At 36.9% G+C, this 13,546-nt stretch overlaps 1 protein-coding gene across 1 annotated transcript in view; it reads right to left on the bottom strand.

Annotated features, from left to right (window-relative positions):
- ago3a (argonaute RISC catalytic component 3a) overlaps nt 1-13,546 on the bottom strand; it is a gene marked incomplete at its 3' end in the record, with an annotated part of 70,686 nt that overhangs the window by 32,934 nt on the left and 24,206 nt on the right. The window contains exons 2-5 of the mRNA XM_079838142.1: nt 4,895-5,066; nt 4,700-4,820; nt 4,413-4,621; nt 2,616-2,752 (exon numbers count right to left, since the gene is read on the bottom strand). Of these exons, the coding sequence (XP_079694268.1) occupies nt 2,616-2,752; nt 4,413-4,621; nt 4,700-4,820; nt 4,895-5,066 (639 nt within the window). The remainder of the gene's footprint in view (nt 1-2,615; nt 2,753-4,412; nt 4,622-4,699; nt 4,821-4,894; nt 5,067-13,546) is intronic.

Raw genomic sequence — 13,546 nt, 5'->3', positions numbered from 1 at the left:
CTCTCAAACGTGAATTACACCTGTGACTCAAACTCTTTATAAATATAACCGTGACTCCTGTCCATCGTCATATACACACACTCAGGACATCTGCAACTGGCAACCCGACAGCTGCTGAAAGAGGTTTAAATCAACGATTAATCCGTTCTGACTGTGCTAAGTGCCATGTACTTCACGAAAGACGTACTGTAGTTTTGTCACAGCAAAGTGCAACACAAAGGTAAGCGCATTGTTGTTATTTATTTGTTGACGGATTATTGTACAGTATCAATGAATTACGCATTTTGGCAGTGGTGTATATGCATTAACGTGTGAAATGCCTGTTTACATTGCTTTTTCCAATCTCTATATTGGGCACTTTTTTGCACGTAAATTGGCTTCTTACTGTTGACGTTGACATTGAAAATGATGCATGTGTTTTTCTGAGGGTTTGCCGTTTTGACAGTTTCTACCAGGACATATAGTCATATTTGATCCGTTTTACTGGGAAATTTATTTTTTTTAATCATCAATGTTATGTTTTAAGGAGCTAAAATGGTAACTTACTTATCAACCTTGATTGATATGGCAATAAAATAATATCACATTATTTTGGCAGTTAAAGTTTTGGGCTTTTTTCTTGGAGTGACTAGTTGCCTATAAGTATTGTAAAGGTGCAAAAAGTCAACATTGTTATCAATAACCAGGCATGTTATCAAAACCAATTTTTGAATATAAATGTACATTTGGTGAGGTTTTTGGGCTGGAAATCGTCGACCAAATCTGGCCACACTGATCACATATTCAAAAAATGGTTATTGATAACATTGCTCTGAATTTTGACTTTTTGCACCTTTACAATATTTATAGGCAACTAGTCATCAAATCTTCCACTCCATGAAACACGTTAATGCTCAGTAGTACACATATGGTTCTTCAATGTATTTGCATTGTCCTAAAATGTGTTCATTTTCAATGGGAATATATGCGGCTGAAACGCGTAGCCAAGTGCATCTAAAAATGTTCAACATTAACTTTTTAATACAACATTACAGTCATTATTTTTTTTTTGAGGAGGTGGGGTATGCACTGTGGCGCGGCCTAATCTTTTGTCCTTAAAGGGATACTTCACCCAACAATGAAAATTCTGTCATCATTTACTCACCCTGGCAGTCAATGGTTGCATATAATCTGCTTGGTTACAAACATTCTTCAAAATATCTTCAGAACAAAGAAACTCATACCGGTTGGAACAACTTGAGGGTGAGTAAATGACAGAATTTTCATTTTTGGGTGAACTACGCCTTTAATGGCATTTTTCCCCCTTAAATTACTTTTACTTTTATACTTTAAGTAGTTTTGAAACCAGTACTTTTACACTTTTACTTGAGATGATACTTCAACTTCTACAGAAGTCTTTTTAAACCCCAGTATCTATACTTCTACCTGAGTAATGAATGTGAATACTTTTGACACCTCTGGTTTACATTATATAAAGTGTTAAAGTTCTGCATAATTAAGGGCGTGGCCACTTTGAGTGACAGGTGGATTGCCGTTTGTCTGCTGTCTGTTAGTCATCACGTCACCTCAGCTCCGCCCACGTCCCGCCTCTTTGCCCATTTTCTGTTATCCGGAGTGATGCGCTGCCAAGATGGCGACGGCCAGCTCGTCCCTACTTTACGTTTTAAAACTGCTCTTCAGAATCCTATGGGTGACGTCACGGACACTACATCCATATTTTTTTACAGTCTATGTTTTTGACTGAGCAGCCTGAAGTTGTAAAGACATTTCAAGATAAGAGTCCTGGTTTATTATGAGCCTACTTATAATTAAAATTCCCAAATTATGCACAACATATTTTTTTTTGGTTATCATTTGTATTACGGTTGCACAATAAATTGTACCTCACATTTAATACAATGATTAAAATATACATAAGTCCATAATTAAATGAATTAAATAAACACAGTTTGAAGCACCTTGTGTAGTTTTTATATTGAAATAAATGAAATAATTTGGCTTGTAAAGGTCTCCTCGTAACCCTTAATTAAGGAAAAACGAATTATTTGATAAATTTCACTGCGTCCCTAAAATTCTCCTAAAATTTTGGTGTTTAGCTGAAGGTTATCTTTGTTTTTTTCCCCCATTTCCAATTCGACTTCACCAAGCTTTCAGCGTACTAAAATATCTGGTCCAGTTAAGATGTTGCTCTTTATTAGTCCTGTGAGAAAACAAACACAAATGTTAATGCGAACTCAAAGCCGGTGTTTCGCGCTCTTTCTAAGCCCATTCACTCCATTATAAGTGTTACAATGAGCCAGTGAAAGGAGAGACGATTTCAGACGGTTAGACTTTTCCCTGCCCTTTACTGTGGAGGAGGAGGAGCAGGCGATGCAACCAATTGACTTGTGGGAGACGGAGAGAGCGGGAAAACATGCAGACTGAGAGACACAGAACTGGTGAACTTGGAGAGAGAGAGAGAGAAAGAGAGACTAATTTAACACCCCCCTTCAATCAAACAAACCCCCACCCGCCATCTTTCAGCCCTTCATCCCCAGGGCAACAGTGTGAGCAGTTCCCACACTCTATGCTAACACACATGCTAAGCCTGGTCAGGAAACTCAAAGGGTGCGCACCGTCAATGTTGAGCATCATCTTCCACATGGCTGGCCGAACAGACTGGTGGAAGCCGAACCACACCTCCCTGCCTCCACCCAGAGGATGGTCGTAGCCCTCCGGAGCAGAAAAGAATGAGCGGCCCACTGGAGTGTACCTGAGAGAAACAATCACAGAAGGTTATACATTTTATTAGGGATTGAGTGACACCTGAATGAACTTGAGGGGACTTCATGCATGAACTAAACTCACCAGTTTATAAGTTACAGTAAAAAAAAAAAAACGGAGAAAATGTTAAAGTCGGCATGAAATCAAAACTGCCCCTATTTGTTTTCTTAACGCATAAAAGTTACAGTGAAAAATGTATCTATGCACTTTTTTCCTTCATATTTGTAATATATATACACACATCGAACAGGCATAACATTATCCTAATATTGTGTTGGTCCCCCTTTTGCTGCCAAAACAGCCCTGACCCGTCGAGGCATGAAGGTGTGCTGTGGTATCTGGCACCAAGATGTTAGCAGCAGATCATTTAAGTCCTGTAAGATGCGAGGTAGGGCCTCCATGGATCGGACTTGTTTGTTCAGCACATCCCACAGATGCTCGATTGGATTGAGATCTGGGGAATTTGGAGGCCAAGTGAACACATCAAACTCAAACCATTCCTGAACCATCTGCGGAAAGAGCCACAGCCACCAGGGAATACCGTTTCCATGAAAGGCTGTACATGGTCTGCAGCAATGCTTAGGTAGGTGGTACGTGTCAAAGTAACATCCACATGGATGGAGGACCCAAAGTTTCCCAGCAAAACATTGGCCAAAGCATCACTGCCTCCGCCGGCTTGCCTTTTTCCCATAGTGCACCTGGTGCCATGTGTTGCCCAGGTAAGCAACGTACACGCACCCGGCCATCCACGGGATGTAAAAGAAAACGTGATTCATCAGACCAGGCGACCTTCTTCCATTGCTCCGTGGTGCAGTTCTGATGCTCACGTGCCACTGTTGGTGCTTTGGGCGGGGTCAGGGGTCAGCATGGGCACTGGTCAGCGGCTGTGCCGCCCCATACACAACAAACTGAGATGCTCTGTGTATTCTGACCCCTTTCTATCAGAACTAGCATTAACTTCTTGAGCAGTTTGAGCTCCAGTAGCTCGTCTGTTTGATCGGACCACACGGGCCAGCCTTCGCTCCCCACGTGCATCAATGAGCCTCGGCCGCCCATGACCCTGTGGCCGGTTCTCCACTGTTCCTTCCTTGGAGCACTTTTGATAGAGACTGAACACTGCAGACCGGGAACAGCCCACAAGAATTGCAGTTTTGGAGATGCTCTGACCCAGTCGTCTAGCCATCACAATTTGGCCCTTGTCAAACTCGCTCAAATCCTTACGCTTGCCCATTTTTCCTGCGTCTAACGCATCAACTTTGAGGACAAAATGTTCACTTGCTGCCTAATATATCCCACCCACTAACAGGAGATCATCTTCACTTCACCTGGTCATAATGTTATGCCTGATCGGTGTGTGAGTTTATATATATTGAATTTGTAATCTAGCTGCTCTTCCTGTGATATGTTCACTTGACGTCTATTAAAGTCTTTGTAATCGACAACCAACAGACAAAAAAACTTTTTTGTTGTTCGCTAGTTCACTCGTTTCACTTTTGATATCTAATGCATTGAAATATGCACACGGTGTTCGAATAGTTCCAGGGTCACAGTTTAACTATAAAATATATGATCTGAACCATAAATGTAGGCGTGTCAGGGTGACCAGCTAATGTTTATCTGTGTGTGAGACATTCTGACATTTCACTCACTTCATGGAGGGTAGATGGCGGAGAACCACATCCACAGCGTGAACTGGGTTGGTGCTGATTGGCTTGTCCAGCTCCAAGGGCTCTGACATACTGCGACCAGTTAGAACCTCGTGCAACAGGTGCCAGCTCACCAGGGACACAAACTTAATACTGACTTTAAAGGGTCGGTCTTTGCCCCCTTCCCCTGGCAGCGTGACATCCAGATCCACCTGTGGACACATAACAAGTAGTAATGCATGGAATCAGAGTCTAAACTATGTTTTTGAACAGAGCGGGTGTTTCTTTACCCCAGCGGGCGCCACAGGCAGTGGGTTGGCGGTGTAGAGACTTTTCTTCCCATCATAAACTGGCCTTCGATCCCCAAAGATGGTGACTTTAAAGTGCTGCACCATGGAGTCCACGACCTCCCTGCAGAGACATCTCGCATCAGGAGGGCGTCTACAGGAGTCGTAAACCTTTGAGCACTTCCACAAACATCTCACCTGTTCACTCGGCGTGGACACTTCTCAGGCTTGATGTCGACCTCATACAGGTACACATCCATCTTGGGGATCTCCACCTGGAAGCAGTTGGCCAGCAGCTTGATGGGTTTCCCCATGGTGCCATAGCCGGGCCTCCGTGGCACGGAGAACAGGGACTGGGCCCCAACGGCTCCTGAAGCGAGAAGGACAGAAGAAGACAAAGGGTTACGCCAAACTGTAACATCACTGGCCAGACGATGTCCTCAATCAAGTGCAGCTTTCAAAACAACATCACAAAATAAAACTAGATGAAATCACTCCCATTATATAATGAACGAATGCCAACACTTGCACATTCAGCTGATGGACACACTGTTTCTATTTGCATTGCTACTTCAGCATATCTTTAATAAAATCATTAGAAATTATTATAAATATTAAATATAATAATATAAATGGCATGTGTGTGAACTGACTGTTTTTTAAATTAAATTAAAATAGTTAAATAATTGTATTCGTTATATATTTAAATAATACGTTTAATAATAAATACATTTAACATGAATACTAATACAAATAGTGATACAAATTATTATAATTTTTTTAATAATTAATAATTATAATTAGTATTATTTAAAAATAATAATAATAATAATAATAGTAGTAAAACAATAACAATAACAATTAAAATAATAATAATAATAATAATAATAATAATAATAATAGACAATTATCATTATACAATAACAACAATTATGTTTAATAATTATTTTATAATGCATTTAACAATACTAAAATGAATTATTATGCATTTAAAATAATTAATAATAATGATAATTATTAAATAATAGTAGTAGTAAAAAACTATACCAATTCAAATATTTTAATATCAATAATAATAATGATATTTATTATTATACAACAACAACAACAACAGGTTTAATAATAATTTAATACATAAATTTAACAATAACTATTTTACAATAAAACATTTTACAATAACTAATACTAAGACTAATAATAATTATTATAAATATAAAATAATTAATAATAATAATAATAATAGTAGTAGTACTAGAAGTAGTAGTAAACAATACCAATTCAAATATTTTAAATACCAATAATAATAATAATGACAATTATTATTATTATTATTACAATAAAACATTTTACAATAACTAATACTAAGACTAATAATAATTATTATAAATATAAAATAATTAATAATAATAGTAGTAGTACTAGAAGTAAACAATACCAATTCAAATATTTTAATACCAATAATAATAATGACAATTATTATTATTACAATAAAATAAAATAATAATAATAATAATAATAATAATAATAATAATAATAATAATAAAATAAAATAATAAAATAATAACAACAATAATACTATAATTTTCAAAGCTAGCTGGCTTGTAATGGTAAAAAGATGCTGAATCAAATCACATTCTACGTTAAAATAACGTCTCAAAACAATGAGTAAGTGGTAAATGATGTTTATTTATGGGCACTACAGTCAGTCATCATCATTCGGCTCTAAAGTCAATGGACACATGGGATGGTTCTGAGTTTCACAGATCCCCTGGCTGAGCGCCGGCACCATTTCAGTACAAATTGGCAAAGAGACGAGGTCTGAAGGCTGTGTGCAAGCGGCAAAGACCGAGCCATCGCCCTCAACAGACGGCTGATGCCTACAGAGAGACGCTGGAAATGCAATCCCAGTTTCTGACAGTGATTGCAGTTAATGGTTCCCAGAGCGCACTAACAGACAACTTCCACTCGTGGGCCTTGTGAGAAGAAAAACTGAGCTCAGCAACTTTGTGGAGGAGGAAGGGGAGAAAAAAACGACACAATAAACAGAAGTGGTGTGATGCTTAATGAATCAAATGTTGCCATACTCATAAATGGGATGTCTGACCCATAAGTCACTTTTGTGCTCTAATTTCAAGCTGTATTAAACTGATCCTCATGGCCCACACACACATACTTCTGATTCAAATACACAGTGGACAGATCTCATCCGTTTAGAGAAGTTAAAGCTGATGCGTGCACCTTTGCCAGCTTCAATGTGCAAAGACGGGTTAGTGCCATACCAATAAAGCAAATTTGATGAGATACAAACTCTGGTACCTCAATCCTAAATCAAAACAGACTATTGAATATGCATGATAGATTTGCATATCAAATATCGGGGCCATTTTACCAATCCATTTTGATATATGCATGTAATCTGTCATGTACAGGCAGACACGACCAAGGCTAAGGCAAGTCAGCAATGTCCAAAATACATTTCCAAATACATTCTCCGAAAATTTCAGAACATAAACATAAGGGCTGGGTAAAAAAAAAAAATAGATTTCTCGAGTTTAATTGATTGTCATTTTTACGAACCGTTATTAGTTCTTAAATCCCAGGAATCGATTAGTCTATCCTGTTTTCGGTTGATGAATGAACGGGACATTTTAGCACGCCTCCCATCCAATAAATTGCAATAAGCTTTGTGCTTTGTTACTATTGATATAAAACAAAGTCTCAGATTTCAAATTACATCAATTTATTACAAAATTCAAAAACATAAATACTGAGCTCACGTGAAAGTTAATGTCTGAAAGAGTGTTAAAATATACAGTACAACTTACCGAAATCTGTATCATGTCACATGGAATTGTTTCAACCGTGGAAAGACGTCAGTAAAACAGCTTGTAAACAATGTCATGTAACGTCACATTTACCTAAAAAAAACCATAGGTCCTATCCAGTGTCCATAAACTCAGTCAGATAGAAAAATTAACTCTATAATAGGAGCATTTTGATAAATATATGCACCATTTTACATATTTATTATAATTTTTTGAAATGTTCTTCAATATTTAATGCATGTTTGAATAAATCTGGCATCCACCATTTAAATATTTATATTTCAAAAAATTAATTGGAGTAGAAATATAGTTATGTAAATGTAAAGTTAATATTATAACTTAAATTACACTCAATGTTTTTTAAAATGTTTTTTGCTTTCGCCCGGCAACTCAGTCTGGAAACCAGTACATACATTTCTACTGCTTCTGTTACACTTTTGCGGGAACCAATCACAGATTGGCTTATCCACCTGGCACGCTTTTGGCGGGTTTAACACGATGACGGATAGAAAAGCGATGGTTAGTTGCCCGTTGATCACACCTCTTGTGCTCTGATTGGTTGAAGGACTATCCAATTGCGTACAGAGTCATTTGAATTATGCTCGTTTATCACGCCTCTTGTGCAGTAGAAAATACAGAGCACACTGGTGATAGCCAGACAATGTTTGTACACAAATCAGTTCATTTCTACCTTCAATAATATAGTAGGCTATTGTAGTACTAACTGACTCCCATAGCATTAGTTCAGAGATTTGTTTTCCCTGAGATAATTTGCCATGTATTGTACCTGATATATCCAAAATAATCGATATTGAATCGAATCTAATTGCAAGCTTGCGAATCGAAATCGAATTGAGAAATGTGTCAAAACCCAGCCATAGTGTAAACTTCAAATTAACACTGAAAACCAATAAAAACTAACAGTCAAACTGTGAAAAGCAAGGAAAGCTCAATTAAATGTTTATTTATATATCATATTTCATATACAACAGTATTTTTTGAGCACTTAAAGTACATAAATTAATTATAAGAGGTAAGAAATAAAAATAACTTAAAATGCATCAAAAAGAATGAGAATAAAATGACAATAAAAACCAATAATATAATAGTAAACAAAATTAATAACTGCACCAACATTGAGTGTTTGGTTAAACAACATGTTCTGGTTAGGGCTGGGCGATATATCAATATAAAAAAATATATCGATATATTTTTAGACGCGATATGGAATTAGACCATATCGCATATATCGATATAGTTCAAATTTGCGCTAGGGGGCAGGCACAGAGCCACTATTCAACAAACATGGAAGCAACTACGTCTGCAGAGCGCGCGGATGATTCAAAGTATCAGATGAGCAACAACATCGCGTTATTTGTAGGGAGTGCAATAAACAAGTTACAGCCAGGGGTGGAAGCACTACAAATCTTTTTCACCACCTAAAACAGTGGCACAAACTGCAGTACGAAGAGTCTTTGAAACTGCGCGCTGCAGAAGCCACAGCCGCGAGCCATCGACAACCCGAAAAAGTACTATAACTAAAGCGGTGTCCTATCACATTGCTAAAGATATAGTCCCCGTTGCAACTGTGGAACAAGTCGGATTCCAAAAGCTACTGAAAACTACGGACCCGAGATATGAGCTTCCCAGTCGCAACTACTTTGCACGAGAAGCACTGCCACAAATGTACACTGAAATCAGACAGAGCCTTGCTGACCGGCTCGCTAACGCGACCCATTTTGCGTTGACCAGCGATATGTGGTCGAGCAGGACGTGTGAGCCTTACATGAGCGTGACAGTTCACTTCATTCAAGACTGGGAGATGAAAACAGCGTGTCTGTAACAGTAACGCTGCCCTTAAGTTACTAGGGTTCGTCATATTCTTTTGTAATGTTCGTTATTTGCATCTGTGGATTTGTTAGACAGGAGAATAAAATCTGTTATTGGATTTTAATAAGCCATTTATAGTTGTAAAACTAAAAAAATTTGATATTGTACTTTTCTCATATAAATATATTTAGTTCGGAAAAAGATTGGCCTATTTTATTTTATAGGCTATTTTTAAGATTTTTTTTTATTATTTAAATGTGCACCTTATGGAGATTTGATTTCAAAAAAGGTACTCCTGTCCTATTGTTATACATTTTTTTTTTTTTTTTTACATTGTATTGTTATTTGAACAGCTGAGCATTTAATTATGAATCAGGTAAAGAAACCTGTTTACTATTTATTCATTTGATTTTGCAACTGTTCACTGAAATGGCCGGTATCAATAAAACTACTTATGACGTCATATTTGGCTTTGACTTTGACTGAACATTTGCTTTCACTTTGCGGAAAAAAATATTGGGATATATATCGTATATCGATATTAGACATGTGCCGGTAAACGGTAATACGATATACCGCAATAATGAACATGCACAATATTGTTATCGTGGGCACTTCAAAATACCGTGAATAATTATTTATTACGAATTATTCTGATTTTTGGAATGAATTTTAAGAATACTTTACCCATCAACCGTTTAAAATGAAAAACACGTCAAAGAGGAACGCGCAATGATGTAAATAGACCGTGCATGAGCCGAGCACATGGCGGAATGAGGAGACGCTGAAGTGCACATTCATTCTTCGACAGCAGAGGGCGCTGACGGAACAGCAGAAATGCAGCCGTTTCCCCAGTTATCATAACCTAATACATAATACTTAAAGACTTAAAGCTACACTGTGTAACTTTTTTAGTCTATTCTTAGTTAAAAACACTTAGTTCTTTCAAAAATATATGTGCTCATTAATGTATATTTACTTCTTTCAAGTAATAAAGTATTCCCGTAAGTTTATAATATGCCATTGAAAATACATAAGGTAATGGGATCTAACAGTGGTCGCCATGTTGCCCCTCCATCTTGAAAGTACATTAGCCAAAGAGGGACATACCCGTAAATTCAAGCTTAGCCTTTCGCGTTTTAACACTCGATGGCACTGTACAAAATTCTCTGCCTCGCGCATGTGTGCGTCAACTTGTTCAGACTTGTCTGGTGCATGTGCAGAGAGTTTTCATCTCAGCAGCTCCAGTAACAGAGTTATACGGAGTTTTCCTGGCTTGTTTATTCCTCAAAAGTCTGTTTTTCCTTGTGTGGTATTTCTGTGCGTTAATAACTCCGTAAGTAATAATAGTTATTGTCATTGTAGATGTGTTTCAGAGTGTGTCATCGCGTAATTCAGTTGATGTCGCATCAGAAGTATTTTTGTGTCAACATACAATAGCGTAATGCTCACCTATTTGAATAATCATTCAGTTATTTTGTTATCAACAATGTTTATTCGTTTTTAGAAAATATTTGCTTGTAATGTATGTTGATGGAAATATGTATCAGGTCTGATCGGCATATTAACAATTGTTATACAGAGCGCGCTGCAGTGCTAAAGTTAAATCGGCGCACACACTTTTGTAACCGGACACCGCTTGTTAGCAGCAGCAGCTCCGCTCCTTTTAATGCAGCTGCATTTAGCGCCTATATATGGTACAATAAGCTCTGGTTTATGGTTACATTATACAAATGTAACTTATAAGTATAGTTATACAGTTCTTAACTGTGTATGTAAATTTACCATCCTTATTTGTTCTCTCACAGAAACCACATTTATGTACATATCCACGCAAACCTGTTTATGCCTTGCAATTGGATGACTGAATAAACATTACTATCATCAAAGTTCACTCTGGATTAGCTGCAGTTCTTTCTAGCCGAATAATTAGGCCAGTTGATTTCCAACCATCCCACTGCGCACAGAATATCCAACAGGCACCGTGTCGAATGTGGACGAGGTCGAGCTGGAATTCATGTTAATCTTGGACTAAATCGGCCACCGTAGGAGTTGAAACGAAATCGGAATTGAGAGGAACAGAAACTAAAATTCCCTGGATGGTCATATACCTTTTCACCACTAGATGGGGGAAAATATCACACAGTGTAGCTTTAAGGCTATTCATTTTCAAACTTGCATTTTATATTTTAATCTGGACTAAATTACATGCCCTAGATATTGTTTGAATATGTTCTGACTGTTGTTCAATCACACACTTTACAAGGCTCCAGTATTTAACATTAGTTCCTTCATTAACAAACTGACAATGAAAAATACTTCTAAAGCATGTATTAATCTTAGTTAAATGTACATAAATTTCAGCATACCTATTGTTCTTTATAATTCTTTTGCACTTTAATGTGTTTTAAATATTTGTTTACTTTATACATTTTTGTGTATTGCTTTATTGTATTTAAATGTTTGGTTCTTTTGTTATAAGAAAGTGATTTAACCTGTTATAGTATGACAACACTTTTTTTGCAACTTATTTCAATATCGTGATAATACCGTATACCGTGATAAAAGCTTCAGCAATTAATCGCAACATGAAAATTTGATACCGGCACATGCCTAATCGATATTCAGCCTAAATATATCGGGATATGACTTTTTGTCCATATCGCCCAGCCCTAGTTCAACAAATGGTGAAAATGTGGAGCGTTCAGGACGACTGTTTTTTTTTTGTTGGTAAACCTGAATGGAAAGCACAACTCGCACAAATGACACGCTTCGCCTTTAAGAAGACAACCCAATGCGTCAAAACACAAGTTGTCTGGCTTCTGCAGCATCTAACAAGATTCTGGTAACGAGACAGCAGAAGTTTACCGAAGGTTCAGTCCGGCATTACCCATCAAATGGCCTCTGAGATCCGCCTGTGCTAAACGAATGTCAGGCTGAGCGTGATTCATCCCGTTTGACTCATAACCGCTGCTCGAGAGGCCAGTCTTCAAAGCTGAAGAGAGCACAGTCATGCTTAAAGCCAAAACAAGAATCACTCACTGAGACTGAATCATTCGCTGGTGTGTGTAAGAGCGCAACCGCCGGCTTCCGGGAGAAAAACAGCACAGAAATGTATTTTTAGCGTAACATTTAAACCCTAACATGAAGAGGTTCGCTACAAAACAATCATCACTCATCTCGCTTTATGTGTCCTTTTTATTTTCCTTAAAAGTTTTAATCATGTGTGAACTCTAAAGGTTTGAGGTCTTTTAAGAAATGTATACTTTTATTCAGCAAGGATTCATTACATGGATTATTTTAGAATGATAACTATTTTGATTTCAAATAAATGCTGTTCTTTTCATCAAATAATACTGAATATCAGAGTTCAACATATCCTCATATCAGAATGATTTGTGAAGGATCATGTGACACTGAAGACTGGAGTAATGATGCTGAAAATTCAGCTTTGATCACAAATTATACACTTTACTATAAGGGTCAATGACATGACATGTATTTTTTGTGTCCGAATTCATTAATTTTCTAAAAAGAATTTTTATAAATACATGTCATATATCAAATTAATCTACAATATGTCCTTTATAAGGAACCCTTTTCATATTTTTGAAATTCAATTGACTTTGAGTTGTGGTGTTTGAAAGACCAAAAATGTAGCAGAAAAACAAAACTGCAATAAAAAGGCACATTTTCTCAGTAAAATTCTTAATCAAATAGTTTGGCATTATAATATATGTTAAATTCCTTATAAATGAGGGGAAATTGTGTATCAGTCCTGAGTTCTATTTCAAAACTATTGTATTACTTTAAAAACTTTTGTCCGGAAAATTTACTTCTCCAAATGTCAGGGAGAGCGACCGACATAAAAATGCCATTTTGTGCAATGTTACTTTAAGAAAACCATGTGACCGCATATGACATCACACAGAAGACCCCAGAGGACCCCTTTGATGCAGTAACAATGTTAGTCACCCTCCCATAAATATTAGATCATTTGACATTTTTGAGTAATGATGAGGTTGATTCAACTTATGTCAGGTGGTATGACCCCTGGAAACCTTTGAAAATTTGTTATTCTAAAAATGTGTATTTGATTATTATTATTATTTTTTTTATGCATGTATAACCTTGAGCATATGGTCAAACATTTGTATAGGTGTCCAAGTTAATGCCTGTTAGATTTGAATATCTC

The sequence above is a fragment of the Gobio gobio genome (genome assembly GCF_949357685.1).
Source record: "Gobio gobio genome assembly, chromosome: 15".
NCBI classification, from domain to species: domain Eukaryota; kingdom Metazoa; phylum Chordata; class Actinopteri; order Cypriniformes; family Gobionidae; genus Gobio; species Gobio gobio.
Note: the sequence above shows the minus strand (reverse complement) of the source record. Positions and strands in the feature narration are given on the sequence as shown.